This window comes from Hydra vulgaris, chromosome 05, assembly GCF_038396675.1.
Source record: "Hydra vulgaris chromosome 05, alternate assembly HydraT2T_AEP".
NCBI classification, from domain to species: domain Eukaryota; kingdom Metazoa; phylum Cnidaria; class Hydrozoa; order Anthoathecata; family Hydridae; genus Hydra; species Hydra vulgaris.
In genome coordinates this window covers 2,787,573-2,805,848 of record NC_088924.1, presented here as the reverse complement: position 1 = coordinate 2,805,848, position 18,276 = coordinate 2,787,573, and the positions used below count along the sequence as shown (strand labels likewise).

Genomic DNA, 18,276 nt, shown 5'->3' with positions numbered 1-18,276 from the left:
GATAAATATCGCGTGAAAAAATTGACCGTATCAAGACTATGTTCCAAATATCGTTCTACGGGGAAGTTGGCAGCAGATAACAAAGGTGGAAGACCGCGTTCCACCACTTCTAGACAGGATTCTATGATCGTCAGATCCGTCAAGAAGGATCCCTGGATATCATCAGTTGAGATAGAAAGCAATTAGAGTTGCCTGTATCGGACCGAACAATCAGACGACGTGCTGTTGAAGCCGGATTGTTTTCTCGACGCCCTGCAAAGAAACCGCTGATTTCACTAAAAAACCAGAAGAAAAGACTCCTGTTTGCTACATCACATATTGACTGAAATGTGCAGAAATTGCGAACTGTCCTGTTCAGTGATAAATCGAAGTTCAACATCATGCGATGTTGAGCGATGGCATTTGCCGTGTACATCGACTGGCCGGAAAACGCCTCAATTTACGCTACTGCCATAAGACCGTGAAGCATAGTAGAGGCAATGTAATGGTCTGGGGGTGTTTTTCTGTTAACGGTCTAGGTCCAATACATCGAAACGATGGAATAATGGACCGTTTCATGTATAAAAATATCCTGAAAGATGTTATGTTACCTCATGCTGAATGGAATATGTCAATAAAATGGGTTTTTCAGCAAGACAACGATCCGAAACACACTGCAAAAGTAGTCAAGCAGTGGTTTCAAGACAACCACCTATCGGTGATGGATAGGCCGCCTCAATCTCAAGATCTCAACCCTATCGAGAACCTGTGGGAGATCATCAACCGCAGAATTAATCGTGAAGGTGTTCGTAATAAGGATCAACTGTTTGAACAAATCCAAAAGGCTTGGGCAGCGATTCCACAAAGTTTCATTGATCACCTGATCGAATCTATGCCTCGAAGATGCAAGGCTGTGATCGACAACAAAGGATTCGCCACGAAATATTGATAGAGAAATACAGCTTGGTCTCAATTTAGATTTGCTCTATTATGAAAAAAATAAAAACGTCAAAAATTATATCGATATTATATTTCAAAATATGAAATATAATATTGGTAAAATTTATATTTGTTTGTAAAATTTATAAATTTTCGTTCCAACAATTGACAAACCAACTCGCTTAAAAAAAATAGTGCTACATTAGTTAATCAAATCATAATTAACAATTTCAAAAACATAAAAATTAAGATACGAATATTTGTCACTGACATTTCCGACCATTCGGTGTTTATAATTTTACAAAAAAGACATATAAAATATCAGGAAAAACTAAAACTAAAAAGCGAATAATTTATGATTCATCCTTTATTACTTTTATCAATCTGTTATCCACGACAAATTGGAAACTAAATCAAAAATGCAGAGGAAGCTTATGATAGTTTTCACAGCATATTTCAAAAGCCACTATAATGAAGCTTTCTCAATTATTAGTAAGATTATCAAAACCAAATGCCAGCAAAATCCTTAGATAACAACGGGAAAAATAAAGTCATCAAAAAAAAAAGCAACGCTTATATCAAAAGTTTATAAAAAAAAGATCTTATAAAAAAAGAAATATATAAAAATTACAAAAGGCTCTTAGAAATAGTAATAAAGTATTAAAAAAAGTTAGTATTGGACTTATCAATTACTTAGTTGCAAAAATGATGCACAAAAAATGATGCACATATTGAAAAAGGTGATAGGTAAAAAAAACATAAGCACTAATGCCCAGCGGGCACAACAACGTTGATACAACGTTAAATGACGTTGCTTTTTTGGTCGGATTAACGTTGGATTAACGTTGGAAATGGAAAGGATGGACGACGTCAGATTTGTCAACATTAGTTAACGTTATAATTTGGACGAAGACCGATATGTTATAATGTTCCTAAATGTTTTTCCAACATTAATTAGTGTTGTAATAACATCGAGCAACGTTGGTATAACAACATTCTAACGTGGCTTTTTAGGTTGGTTTGGCATTGGGTTAATGTTGGAAATGGAAAGGATGGACGACGTCAGTTTTGTAACGCTAGCTAACGTTGTAATTTAGACGCTAAAACGAAATGTTATAATTTTTATCTTGACGTTTTTCGTCAAGATAATAATTATAACATTCTATCTTGACGTTTTGACATCGAACAACATTGGATTAACACCATTCAAAAGTTGCTTAACGTTATTCTAAAGCTTGTTAAACGTTTCAGTAGATCTACTTAGCTGAAGGTTAACGTTCAATAAACAACAGGTTTGACAACAAAATGAGAAGAAACTGTTTAAAAGCGTCGATTTACAAAAACATTACAGCTATGCATTTTTAGCCTTGGTAATGTCTTGGAAAGAAAACACGTTGAAAGAGATTAATTTTGAAATACAGAAAGTTCTGAAATACGCACTAGACAAGGTGAACTTAGATGATGGCGGGCGAAAACAAAATTAAAGCGCAACCAATGACGTCCCAAAAAACTGCAGCAACAAGAGAATAACTAACTTTTTATTTTTAAACTTATTATGTAAAAATTCCCTCGGAATATTTCTTAATGAACGAAATTACTCTACCACGTTGTAATGTTTTTGTAAATCGACGCTTATAAACAGTTTCTTCTCATTTTGTTGTCAAACCTGTTTGACTTGAAGAAATACAAATAAATTAGAACTCTGTTAAAAAATAAAATTTATATACTGTGATTTATAAATTTTATTTTCTAAAATTTAATACAGTGAAAGTATTAAAAACAGTATTTTAAATACTTGGCATTTAAAATACTCCCAGCACTGTATATATATATATATATATATATATATATATATATATATATATATATATATATATATATATATATATATATATATATATATATATATATATATATATATATATATATATATATATTTATATATATATATGTATATAAACATATAATATATGTATATATATATATATATATATATATATATATATATATATATATATATGTATATAAACGTATAATATATGTATATATATATATATATATATATATATATATATATATATCATATATATATATATATATATATATATATATATATATATATATATATGTATATATATATATATATATATATATATACATACATATACATATATATATATATGTAAATTATGTTAGTGTATTTTACAAATAGAGTGATAAATGTTCTTAAAGAACGGAGCAATAACTAATTAGTAAAAAACACTTATCTAACTTTTATCTTCGACTTGAAGTTTCACCATTGCTGGATCATCAGGAAGAGTTCTCTTCCTGATGATCCAGCAATGGTGAAACCTTTTTTAAATTCAAGTTAAAACTCTTATATTTCTCTTTAATTCGTTCCTATCTTAATTTTGCTGACATTGCATGATGTAGCACCAATAAAAATAAATTAAAAAAGTCTTTAATATGCAACAACATACAATAAGATTTATTTTCAATGAAAACCGCTATACAACCTGCCAACCTTTATTTACGAAATTAAATATATTGAATATCTACCAAAGAAATATTTATCATCTAATTTTTATGTTCAAAGTTAATAAAGGGAATATTCCAAAAATTTTAATCTTTTATTCAAAACTAATCAGAATAAATACTTAACTAGATATTCAAATGACGTCTATATAAGCATTGCATCCCTTCTTTATCTATTAGACTGGCGTCGATATATTTATGATACATTGTTTCCAATTTAAGATGTTTAATGCGGGATCTTCTTGACTCAATACATGGGTTTTGCTTGTGTTTCCATTTTGATGACTAGGAAATTCATTTTATTATCTCCTAATAAGGCTACAGCTCTAAAATTCAAAGGCTGACTGGTAGTCATGTTTCCCGAACTCTGTAGGAGCTCTCAAAGAGGCTGATTCCATTAACAGCTGTAAAGTATCAGACATCGTCATCACCAAGTTCTCAAAATTACTAATATTCGTGGTCTTTGAAGTAACTTTTTTTCTGTTGAGTCTTATCTCTTGTAAAGTTCACCAGACCTACTTGCTCTTTGTGAGACTAATTTGAAGTTGGCTGCCTCATCTTGTGATCTTAGTGTCGATTTTTATCTTTCTTTAATTTGTAAAGACTTCAATATTCACATACTTAGCCTGGGCATTTACATTTGTAAGAATTCGTCGGAAAACTCCACAAACTACTCTTTTATGTGATTTCGTTTACCACCACTTTACCACCACTTCTCCCTTTTCTCTTTGTTCTATATCGTTCTCCTTCATCTTAAGACGGCACACTTTTTGATATTATTTCTGATCAAATACACCAAGCTCTCTTCCTTTATCCTTCAATGTCAGTGAATAGGCATGCGTTAAGACCCACAACTTTTGCCTTTCTCGATCTCAAATAGTCAATTTTTCAACTCGCTTTCCAGTCAATCCAAATCATTTATCTTCTCTACTAGACTTGTGTCTTGTTTCTGATCTTAGCCAGTGCTAAGTTTCTCCAAATTCACCTTTAGGTGCTTCTGATCACGGTTTGATCTCCTTAAAACTATTATATCATTCTTCTTCACCATCAGAATCCCCCTATTATCGTACTTCTTACAGCTACCTTTAAGAGTCTTAAACTTGACTGGGACTCTTTCCGTGATTTTCTTTGTGATGATCTTTGGGTAGAAATCTTTTGTCTTCCTGCTGATAAATGTGCTTGTTACATAACTTTTTGGATTCAGGCTTGTATGGAATCTTTTATTTCCTCTCAACAATTCCAGGTCAAGCCTCGCTCTTCTCCATAGTTTTCCTCTAATTGTGCTGCTGCAATTTCCAATCAAAACCATCACTTCCATATCTCTTAGCAAAACAATTCTTCAGAAAACAGATTTCTGTTTACTATTGCTAGAAACCATTGTAAAAAGGTTTTGTCCCACGCCAAAACCCGCTATACTCAGGTTTCGAATTCTCGTATTTCATTTCAAAAATTAGGCTCTTGTGCCTTTAACAGTATCAAATAAAGGCAAATATGTTGTTCCACCTCTCTTGTAGGGTTCAGCTTGTGCACCTCGCCTAAAGACAAAGCTGAATTGTTTGCTAAAAAACTTTTCATCAATGTCATCTCTTGATTCCATTAGTTGCGTTCTACCTGATATAACCAACAAACAGGTTGATCTATTTCTTGACATTTGTATCACTCCAGCTTCTGTATATAAGGTGATTTCCTGCTTAGACTCTTCTACAGCTTGTGATCCGGACAACATACCTATAACAGGTGTTACAGGTAACGTCATTAAGATTATTGAATCTTTCCTTACCAAAGTTGTCCTCGATGGACAGCACTCTTGTTCATATCCTGTCACTTTAGGGTCTAATCTAAAGAGCTAGCGTCTCTTGCGCCATATACTAAAGGCGTCTCTTGTGCCATATATTAAAATTTATTCTTGTGTTACTCACCATTCTATTAAGTCTCATCCTTTTACTGTGACTGTTCCTAAGTGCTCCAAAAATTCTTATTCGTCCAGTTTTTTTCTTCAAACTTCAATTCTTTGGAACTCGCTTCCTCCATCTTGTTTTCCTAATTCATCTAATTATTAATCTTTTAAGTCGTCTGTCAATCGTTATCTTGCTCTATAAATGTCATCTTTTCTCTTCCAGTAACCTCCAACTCTAACAGTGGTTGCTTGAAGCCTTGTTGGAAGTGAAGATGTTGAAAGAAAAAAAAAGTTCAATAAGGTGTGCTCATTATTATCAATAATTTACAAATTGTTCAATCTGATATTCTATATTTGATAAGACTACCACTCTGAATAACAGTGGATTATCTCTTGGTTGAGAATAAAAGTGTCTAATTTTAAAACAGGCGATTAATTTTATGTATATATATATATATATATATATATATATATATATATATATATATATATATATATATTTATATATATATATATACATATATTTAAAAAGTGATGTTATAGTCATACTCTAAGATAGCAATAACACATGATTTTTATGACCATAAGATAGTTACTTATAGTTTGATAGCTATTCAATCAAACACAGCGTTGTTTAGTGGGTTGCCAGGAATGTTTTGCATTTATAAGTAGTTAACTCTAATAATTATGAGTGTTTGCATCAGCAATACCTGTATGATGATGATAACTGTATGATGATGATAACTGTATATTTTATGTGTTTATACTGTATATAAAATAAAATATATTAAATAAATAAAAAACGAAAGGGTATTTGTAGTTTTCAATTGTATTTTGTTTGGAAATAAAAAATTAAATAGAATAATTCGCTAAAAAAATATTTATATTTTAATTTTTGATATATAATCAATATTGCATACATTTTATAGGACAAAAATTTTTAAGTAAGATAATTTTTAATTTAAGTAATTAATACCCTTATTTATATAAATAAAGTTTTAGTTTTTATGGGGCTCTTCTTTTGAAGCTTGATATAAATATAAATCATAGTCAAATAGTTAAGCAACACTTTCTTCGTTTTTCTAAATTACTTAAACAGGTTTCAATTCTACTTTTTGTTGTAACTGTAAATGAATGGTCGAAACCTAAAACTTCAGATTGTATTTCATAAACTGAGTAATAAATTTCTAAAGCTTCGTTATATTCTTGCATCTCGTTCAAACAGTTTGCAATATTACTTTTTGTTATTATTGTAGATGAATGGTTGGTACCTAAAATTTCAGTTTGTATTTTATCAACATAATAATAGATTTCTAAAGCTTTGTTATATTTTCCCATTTTATACAAACAATTTGCAATATTATTTTTTGTTGTCGTTACAGATAGTTGGTTGATACATAAACCTTGAGTTTGTATTTTATCAACAGAATAATAAGTTTCTAAAGCTTTGTTATATTTTCCCATTTTGTACAAACAGTTAGCAATATTATTTTTTGTTGCTATAGTAGAGGGATGTTTAATACCCAAATCTTCAGTTTGTATTTTATCAAATGAATAATAATTTTCTAAAGCTTTACTATATTTTTTCATTTTGTACAAGCAGTTAGCAATATTATTTCTTGTTGCTATAGTAGAGGGATGTTTAATACCCAAATCTTCAGTTTGTATTTTATCAACTGAATAATAATTTTCTAAAGCTTCACTATATTTTTCCATTTTTAACAAACAGCTAGCGATATTATTTCTTGTTCCAATTGTAGAGGGATGTTTAATACCCAAAATTTCAATTTGTATTTTATCAACTGAATAATAAATTTTTAAAGCTTCGTTATACTTTTCCATTTTGTACAAACAGCTCGCCATATTATTTTTTGTTGTCATTGTAGATGGGTGTGTTATACCTAGAATTTCAGTTTTTGTATTATCAACAAATTTATAAATTTCTAATGCTTCGTTATATGCTCCCTTATTGCATAAACAGAGTGCGATGTTACTTTTTGTTTCCATTGTAGAGGGATGTTTGATACCTAAAATTTCAGTTTGTATTTTGTCAAAAGAATCAAAAACTTCTAACGCTTCGTTATACTTTCCCATCTCGCTCAAACAAAGTGCGATATTATTTTTTGTTTTCATTGTAGATTGATGGGTAATACCTAAAATTTCAGTTTGTATTTTATCAACAAAATAATAAATTTCTAAAGCTTCTTTATATTTTCTTATATCGTTCAAACAATTTGCAATATTATTTTTTGTTGCCATTGTAGATGAATGGGTGATACCTAAAATTTCAGTTTGTATTTTATCAACAGAATGATAAATTTCTAAAGCTTCATCGTATTTCCCCATTTCTCTTAAACATATTGCAATATTATTTTTTGTTTCCATTGTAGATTGATGGTTGATACCTAAAATTTCAGTTTGCATTTTATCAACAGAATAATAAATTTCTAAAGCATCGTTATATTTTTCCATTTCGCTCAAACAATTTGCGATATTGTTTTTTGTTGCCATTGTAGATAAATGGTTGATACCTAAAATTTCAGTTTGTATTTTATCAACAGAATAATAAATATCTAAAGCTTCATTATATTTTCCCATATTGTTTAAACAGATTGCAATATTTTGTTTTGCATCAAGTGTGAGTTTATTATTTTCTCCATAGATTTCTGCATTAAAAATTTGCACTGCTTTTAATATTTCGATTGCCTCTTGAAATAAACCTTTACATACCAATAAATTTTTTATAGGAGTTGTTATACAATGAATGGTTTTTAACATTCTTTTTCTATTAGTATGAAACATGTAAAGAAAGTGAAAAAAAAAATAGTTTCCATGATTCACGTGTTCTTTTACTTGGTTAAGCTCATATTTAAAATAACTTTCAAGTAGATTAAGATACGTATTTGTACAAGTGCTTTTACTTTGAAAGTTTTTACACGACAACTGCGTCAGTTCGTGCATTGAATATTTTTCATCATCCAAACGATCTAGTAGAGAATAATTTATTAGTAATTCAATAGCTTCATCTATTAAGTATTCTTTGTTTATTGTCATGTGTTTTGAGATTTGGATTATAAATTGTTTACTTATGTTTTGACCATCGCAATAAGATAAACAGTTTAATATTTTAAATGGAATAGTTTTAGTTTTTTCTAATTTTGTTAAAACTAAGTTGATTGCTTTTATTGCAGATTTTGATATTTTTTCGGTGGGAAAGTTATCATTGTCTAGTATTTCTAAAGGATTTGATCTATATCGATCTATGTATTTTTCTATGGAAATTTTATGTATATTTATATATTTTATTGCCTGAGTTATAGCAAACGGATGATAACTGAGTTCTTTAACTAAGTTTTTTATATTTTCTTTGGTGTTTTCTTTTATATTTTTTTTCACATAAGCAAAAGCATCTTCATCAGAAAAAACATCAATGAACATTTTATTTACGTTGTTTGACCACGTTTTCCATTGAGAGGTAATTAAAGTAAATGAATTCGGTTCACTTGAAATGTACATTTCTAAACTTTGAACACTTTCATCGTCGACATTGTCAAGAATATACAAAGTCTTTTCATTTTTATAATAGTTGTGAATTTTTTTAACAATTACTTCTATATTAAAAGAACTGCCTTGTGAGTCTTGAACAATGAATCCTAATAATTCATAAAAATTATTCATTGAAGTTTGCAACTTTCCAAATGCTGCATCTATCCAAACAAAATTTTCATAAAAGTTATGATAAACTTCACAGTATTTTCTGGCAATTTCTGTCTTCCCGACACCGGACATTCCAAGTAATACTAAAATTGAGTTTTTTTTCTCTTGTTGTCCGATCAAATATTGGTGAACTTTGCTAAGTACTTTTTCGCTTAAATATAACATTTCAGAAGAATGTTGGACACCAAATATTGAACGTATATTTAGCACTGTAATAAAAATTAATTTTAAAATCTGTTAATATAGAGTTGTTGTACTTCATAAGGTAACAAGTTTGAATTTAAAACTTTTAAAATGCTCTATACAAAAAAACATTAACATCGATCATATAAAAAACATATGCAACATTTTTATTAACTTAATAACAATTTTTAAAATAACAATTTTTTTATCAACCAATTAAGCAAATATATCAACAAAACTTTTAAAAAAACTTTAAAAAACTCAAAGAAATTATTTTTACTCCAGAGAATACAAACAATAATAGAAATTTAGTTTTTTTTCAAATCTATTTTTCAAACCCGTGTCTTTCAAAGGAATGATGCTGTCACCTAATAACTTATTGGATCTTTTAGGATTAATAATGACAACATCTAGTTAATAATGACAACATCTAATTAATAATGACAACATCTTAGGATTAATAATGACAAAAATCTATTAATATTGACAACAAATTAATACAACAACATAAAAAAGTCATTATCAAACGTTTTTTCACCGATGCAAATCTAGCATCGTTTAAGGATCAATTATCTTTAATAAATTGGAACCATATTAACAGTTCATTTGAAGCTAATGAAGTATACGATACATTCTTTCAAACTTTCTATGAAATATATGATGCAAATTTTCCAAAACGTGAATTTATTATAACCAATAAAAGTTTAAAGTCACCATGGGTCAATAAAAATCTTAGGAAATCCTCAAAAATAAAGCAAAAACTGTATATAAAGTACTTAAAAAAACCAACACCAGAAAATAAAGTTATTTATAAAAATTACGCTAAAATGTTTGAAAGTCAAAGAAAAAAATTTAAAAAACGATATTACTATGATTTACTAGAAAAATATAAACATAATTCAAAATGCACATGGCAAATTATAAGTCAAATTACTGGAAATAATAAATTAAAATTATGCTCTGTGCCTAGCACTATAAAAGTTGATGGCGTATTTTTATATGAACCCAAACAAATAACAAGAGAATTAAATAAATATTTCGTGTCTGTTGGCCCTAATATAGCCAAAAATATTTCAAATATGAATAATCCAATAAATGATTACGTGTTTCATCTCTAGTTTAGATAAATTTGAAGTATCTTCTTCAGAATTTGAAAGTGCTTTTAAAATGCTTAAAACTAATAAAGCAGTTGGTCCTGATGATATTAATTGTAATATAGTCATAGATTCACGAGATACCATAAAACGTATTCTTTTTAAAGTTTTTAAATGTTCTATAAATCAAGGAATTTTCCCCGATCAACTGAAAATAGCCAAAATAAAGCCTATATTTAAAGGAGGTGAACCATCAAATGTCAGTAATTACCGACCAATATCTATCCTCTCTGTTTTTACAAAAATTTTAGAAAGAATTCTGTTCAACCAAATCTAATCATCTTGCTGTTAATAATATACTTTACAAAAATCAATACGGTTTTAAAAGAAATAACTCTACTGAACATGCAATAATTCATCTTACTCGTAGTATAACTGATTCATTCGAAAAGTCAGAGTTTACTTTAGGCGTCTTTATAGACCTATCTAAGGCTTTCGACACAATTGACCATGAAATACTGTTTAAAAAACTTGAACATTATGGTATCACTGGTAATGCTTTAAAACTACTAAAAAGCTATTTAAAACATCGCAAACAATTTGTCTATGTCGACGGATCTTCTTCACAAGATTATCTAAATATAACCTGTGGTGTTCCACAGGGATCTATATTAGGGCCATTATTATTTCTGATTTATGTTAACGATCTCCATGAGTCTCAAAATTAACAACTATAATGTTTGCTGATGATACAAACCTATTCCTATCTAATAATAACATCAATAAACTTTTTTATGATATGAACATTGAATTATCAAAAATATCAGACTGGTTCAAGTCAAATAAACTTTCACTCAACATTGATAAAACTAAATGGATTTTCTTTCATCCACAATTTAAAAAACATTTACTTCCAAGTAATATGCCTCTTCTTCATATTGATAATATTCAAATAAAAAGAGTAATTCTCACAAATTTCTTAGGTATCATTGTAGATAAAAATCTATCATGGAAGAATCACATCGGACATTTATGCAACAAAATTGCAAAAAGCATTGGAGTTTTATATAAAGCAAGAAGTGTTTTAAACAAACATTCATTAACTCAACTATATTACTCTTTTATACACTGTCATATTAATTATGCCAATATTGCATGGGTTAGTACCCATAAAAGTAAATTGAAGCCACTTTATTGTCAGCAGAAGCATATTGCACGTCTTATAAATTTCAAAAATCGTTTTACTCACTCAAAGCCACTTTTTTTTAACATGAATGTTTTTAATATATATCAAGTAAATGTTTATAATGTTCTTTGTTTTATGTTTAAATGTAAAACCAACTCATCTCCAGCTTCCTTTTTTGATTTATATTCTTTAAAAGAAAAAAATAAATATTCTTTAAGAAATGATAATTTTATTAAACAACCAAAATTTCAAACAAACTTTGGTAAATTTTTTGTTTTTCTTTTCGTGGAGCTTTTTTATGGAACCAAATAATTTTAAAAAATTTTGATTTTTCTCATGAATGGAATTATTATATGTTCAAAAGAAAACTAAAAAAAGTAATTTTCTCAATTGAAAATATTTTTATATACTTTTAATTGTACCCAGTTTTGTCATCACTCATTTACATTTTACTTTTACACAATATTGATTTAAAGTTTATGTGAGAAGCTATATTTAAACATCATTATTTGAATTTTGTTAAAAGTTGCACTTACATTATTTGTACAGTAGTCATTTATTATTTACTTGTTTACTTTAATTTTTATTTTAATTCGTAATATTTGTAAATAATTTGTATCACAAACGGAAAAGTTTAAAATTTGTATTTATTTATTTTATTTATATTTACTAATTTCAAAGTTCTTCAACAGCGGTTCTCGGTGACCAGACCTGAATGGTCTTCTTTGAGTTTCCGCGTTCTTTATCTTTATTCTTTATTTTTATTTATATATTTTTAACGATTTCTTTGCATGTAATTTTTCTTATTGATATGTTTGTAAGTATTGTGTTAAATATTGTAATAAAGAACAAAAAAAAAAAAAAAAAAAAAATGGGTTTAGTGATGTTTCCCCACGTTAATTAGCTAAAGTAGCTGCTCTTCTGCAAGAAACAGATCAGACTCAAGGACGAATTTCCAAAATTGTCAAAGTCTCGTGGGCTACAATCAGAAGAATGTGTTCCAAGTTCAAAATGGGGGTCAAATTAGAAGCAAAGAGAACAGGCTGGTCGAAAAATAATAATAAGTGCTGGAATGACAAAAAAATCAAAACGCGAAGTAAAGGGGTTTATCGAAAAAAAAAAGATGCCAGCAAATAAAAATGAAGAGTGTTTTAACCAAGGAAAAAACATTTCACTTAGATCTTAAAGAAGAAGAAATTACTTCTAAGGCTCATGTATCTGTATCTGAGGAGGAGTAGGGAAGGCGAGGTCTATTTATAATTATCCTTAGTTATAGTTGTTATTTTAGTGGTATACAGATTTAAATAAAATATATTTTATGGCTGTACCTTAATTATTTGTTAAAAAATAAATCAAATAATTTAAAGCTCTCAGTATTTTGAATTTCTTAAAAAGAAAAAGAAAAAAATTATTTTCTACGGGTTTTTTTTTTAGAGTAGAAAAAACTCGATTTTAGTATTGCTTGGAATGTCCGGTGTCGGGAAGACAGAAATTGCCAGAAAATATTGTGAAGTTTATCATAACTTCTATAAAAATTTGCTTGGATAGATGTACCATTTGGAAAGTTACAAACTTCAATGAATAATCTTTATGAAATAATTAATGCGTAGAAAACCACTAAAAACGCCAAAACTTACGTCTGTGATAATTATAAAACATCTTGATTGGGTTAAAAACAACTCTTCTTTTTCTCAAGATAATTGGAATAAGATAATTTTTTTATTTGTTCTCTCCATAAACTAATATCTATACATACATTTTTATCTTACCGTAACTAATTTTACTAATATTTGAAAAATTATTAAATGTCAATACTGACAGCTTTATTCAGCATGTATTCAGTGATGAATCTACCTTTGAGACTTTAAAAGACATAGCCACATTCCTGGCTTTATCTTTTGAAGTCTCAAAGGCAGATTCATTCATATCATCAGATATGAACCTTATTAAAAACCTAGGGAAACTTGTCAAAGTCAGTACTGATAAAAACAAGTAAACAGAAGTTCACAAACAACTGATTAAAGTATGGTGTTGAGATCCAGATGTTAAAGCATTTACCTCAAAGTGCGCATATTGTAGGCCAAGGCGTGTCAGAGCTCTTTTGAGGTCGAATGGAACCAAGCATATAGTTTCATAACAAGCTTTTCATATATTAGTATATAAATTATATAACAAAAAATTTAAATTTTGTTTGCATATAATGCATTTTAAACACACGAAAAAGACGAAAGTCAAAAAATGATTTGAGCTAAATAATTTGAGCAGGTATTGTATGTTATGCCACTTAATGAGACATAAACTTTAATTACGCAGGTGTAAAATTAGATATGGCTATCACCATGGTCTACTTAAATTAATTAATTAGTAATTTAAGTCGGCCATGCTATCACGTAGACTGCATAATATGGTCTACATTACTATGCCGCTTAATATGATATAATCTTCCCGACCAAAAAGGTATATATGGCCCACAAGTAGCCATCGTGTTTATATGTGGTAATATGCATTTTATTCTATGCAAAAAAAATATCTGATAATGATGCATCGTTTTAGATGCATAAAAAATGCGAAATATACATTTAAAAGGTGTATATTAATATATCTTATATCTTTATAGTAATGTATCTTATTTCTTAGAAAGATATTTTTAATTAGGGTCTAGTCTTCTGCTTTATTTTATGTTTTAAATTGGTTTTGCATAATAGTAAAAGTGAATAATGGTAAAGTGAATGAGCCATGGTGGAATTCTTGGCTATTTCAAAAATTCAGAACAATGATCTATTTTAAACATAGTTGTTAACAGATTCAGAGACATAAGAGACAGTTTCTTCATCTTATCTTATTAAATGCAATACAACAAAGCAGAGTTCCCCATATTAAAGATCTTCAATATTTATTGTGAGTAAATTAATCTAAATAAAAAAAGACTATAAAATTGCTATAAGTAAAACAGATTAAAAAAAGAATTCTTTTAATATAAAAATGTCTCTGATAGAGTATATATTCTATCGAATACATTATCTCTGTTAATTTATTTGATGGAGTTTTTATCTCTCATCCAAAAAGTACGCATATTGCATCCTGAAATTGTTGTTTGTTTTAACAATAGTTATATTTAACAAAAAAAAAAAAAACGGTTTGCCAGCTCAAAGTTCTTATAATTTATATCGTTTAAAAGTTTTCATTTTAAACTTAACTCGTGCGTCATTTTTGAAATTACTTTGGAAGTAATTTTTTATTTAAAATCCAACAGAACAAATGAGACGTTGAACTGAAAAAATGAGATGTCATTTTTCTGAAATCTCTAGAGTATTTTTTGTTTTGTATGTAAATCAAGGTTTAGAGTAGTATAAATAGTTATCAAAATTTCTTTGATAGCAAAAGTACAGGAGGAAAGATAAGCTATTGCTCTTGAGCTCAGCCCAAAGAAAAATAAAAGAAATTTATTTTTCTTTGGGCTGTGATGGTAACTCAATGCAAATTAATATCTGACTTTTTTAGTTGTTAATTTCTAAAAGCTGGATAAACTTTGCTACAACAACCATATGCTTATTTTTATTTCAGCATGATGAACTCTTATACTTTTACAGTCTTGGCTATATTAGTTAGATTTTCAGTCTGCCTTTTGCACGGGCGCTTGATTCTGCACAAGAGTTTATTGCTGACATAAAAAGTATGTTTTCAAAAATATTGATGCAACTACTGAGAGCAAGTGTCAAAAAAATGTCAAGTATTTTGAGACTTTTATTCATTCACACTAATTGCCTTAATATTAAGTTAGTGTATGTACCTAAACAAACCCTGAATCTTACAAATTATAGGATTTTATACTATGTAGTTTCTTGAGCTAAATATTGAGTTTAAAGTAACTACCTTTTTTCACATGTAAACAGTTTTTTATAGAGATGCAACATGTTATTCTCAAGAAGTCGGCCGAAGTAAAAACTATTTTAAAGGAGGTTGTAAAATTAAGGTTTAATGCAACCGAGGTGAAACTGCTGGATGCTGCTGCTGCTGCTGATGATGATGATGATGATGATGATGATGATGCTGCTGCTGCTGATGATGATGATGATGATGATGATGATGCTGCTGCTGCTGCTGCTGCTGCTGATGATGATGATGATGATGATGATGATGATGATGATGATGATGATGATGATTATGATGATGATGATGATGATGATGATGATGATGATGATGATGATGATGATGATGATGATGATGATGATGATGATGATGATGATGATGATGATGATGATGATGATGATGATGATGATGATGATGATGATGCTGGAAACTGTAGATCAAGTAGTTGCATTTGATAAAAAATTAAATGATGAAACAGAATTGATATGAAACAGAATACACTGAATTGATATGATCTGTATATTTTAATTAGAAAAATTTATGAATTGGATTATTTTGATGTTGTTGTTTTTTTCAATAAAAAGTAAAGAAAGTATATTTAAGTAGCTCAGTTGTAGATATCACTTTTTTTATTACAAAAATATTGTTAAAACTTTTTTATTACAATAATGTTGTTAAAACTTTTTTATTACATTAATGTTGTTAAAACTTTTTTATTACAATAATGTTAGTTTGGTAGTTTAATTAATGTTGGTGACAAGTCACCAACTTTAGTTAAAACTATCAAGCTAACATTATTGCAATAAAATTATTAATTATTATTAATATAAAAAATATAACCTCTAAAAAGAAAATATACTTGTTCATTTAACAAAAGAGTACTTTTAATTAATAAAAATTTTTACTTTTTTTAATTTGATCTAAAAAAACTACTTACTCGTGAAAGGAAAAGACTTACAGGCTTACAACTTACAGGCTTACAACTTACAGGCTTACAACTTACAGGCTTACAACTTACAGGCTTACAACTTACAGGCTTATAACTTACAGGCTTACAACTTACAGGCTTACAACTTACAGGCTTACAACTTACAGGCTTACAACTTACAGGCTTACAACTTACAGGCTTACAACTTACAGGCTTACAACTTACAGGCTTACAACTTACAGGCTTACAACTTACAGGCTTACAACTTACAGGCTTACAACTTACAGGCTTACAACTTACAGGCTTACAACTTACAGGCTTACAACTTACAGGCTTACAACTTACAGGCTTACAACTTACAGCGATTTCATGCAAGATCAATTTCATTGAAAAATAAATTTTGTTTGCTTTGATTTAATAAATAAAGTTTCACTGTTTTTTTATTCTTATAATATTTTGTATTTTTTGTAAAACAATGCATTGGTACATTTTCGTTTTTTTTTAATGCAATTCTATTTCAATAAATTAAGTAAAGAAATAAAAAACTCACTTCTTTGGCATTTATCAATGACATCTTTTCGTTCACAAAAAATCAATCCAGATTTTATTTCACTCCATGTTTTATCTGGATTATTTTTACACCAACTAATAAATATTTCATTAATTTGTTCTCGAGTTGTATCGCACTCATTTTCAACTCTATTTATTTCTTCATCACTGATGTTCAAGAAACGAGCAAGTTTCTTCCAGTGTTTCGGCAACTCATCTGCGAACGTTCTGAGCACATCTATCGGAAGTTTTTCAACTAAAAGTAAACATTATTGAAAATAAGTATAAAAATGTTGGGTGTCTAATTTAAAAGTTTTAACTTAGAAGTTTTAATTTAGAAAAAAACCTTTCAAATAATCAAAGTTGTTGCATTCTGTTTGACTTTGTTCCATTTGGTTTTGAATAGCAGCTGTGCTAAAAGAATCGTATATATGCTAACACACATATACATACATACAAATATACACACAAATATATATATATATATATATATATATATATATATATATATATATATATATATATATATATATATATATATATATATATATATATATATATATATATATATATATGCAATTGAAAACCGCGACTTGATAAAAAAGCTACAATTAAAAACCGTTTACTTAGATGTTTACATTTGTTAAAAGAGTATGTTTTACTTTTTATAAAACAGAGATAAAAAATTTTTCAAATTAAAAAATTCATAATGCAAAAAAAAAAATAATCCGTTTATTTAAATTTAAAGTTGTTTTATGATATTTTAATTAATAAGCCTCGAATGATAAACTTGATTTGTTCATTATTTTGCGTGAGGAACATAGCTTATATGAAACATTTTATTTAACAAAAAAGTTTATTCGAAACATTTTGTTTAATAGTTTTTTTTAGATATAAAGAATAATATTAGAGAAAAAAAGAAAATTATGTCAAATTAACTTATACTAAGATTTTTTTGCTAGTTACCACTTTCAATTATTAAGACGGATTCAACAACCATTCAATATGCTTTGAAAACCTGTACTTGTCAATATCAGTCTAAAATCAAAAACTATGGATGATATTATGTCTAAAAATAGATGACTTGCTCAATGTCCCAAGACTATCGACATTTTTTATCCTTCACACGTAATTAAGCATTTTTAATTTTTTATCGTTAAAATTTTGTTTGATTTTCAGTGCCTGCAATTTACTATTTCTCGACGTATTGCAACAATTTTTTACAAGAAATTTTTTAAATTCCTGCATTCCAACTTTTTTATTGCATTCCAACTATTTTATTAATGGTATGGCGTAGTTAACCGGAGAACAAAAAAAACTTAGAAATATTTTTTTTTTCTTAAGAGTATTGACAATAAGGAATTATTATTATTTCGTACCAAATAAAGTAAAAAAAAAA

At 28.2% G+C, this 18,276-nt stretch overlaps 1 protein-coding gene across 1 annotated transcript; it reads right to left on the bottom strand.

The window, feature by feature from the left end:
* Window positions 1-6,163: 6,163 nt before the first annotated feature.
* Window positions 6,164-18,167, bottom strand: LOC136080451 (uncharacterized). Its single transcript, XM_065797095.1, has 4 exons — window positions 17,844-18,167; window positions 17,224-17,291; window positions 16,879-17,133; window positions 6,164-9,276 (listed from the first exon to the last, which is right to left on the bottom strand). The coding sequence occupies exons 2-4, from the start codon at window positions 17,267-17,269 to the stop codon at window positions 6,401-6,403; spliced, it is 3,177 nt and encodes a 1,058-aa protein (XP_065653167.1). The 5' UTR covers window positions 17,270-17,291; window positions 17,844-18,167; the 3' UTR covers window positions 6,164-6,400.
* Between the last annotated feature and the right edge of the window lie 109 nt (window positions 18,168-18,276).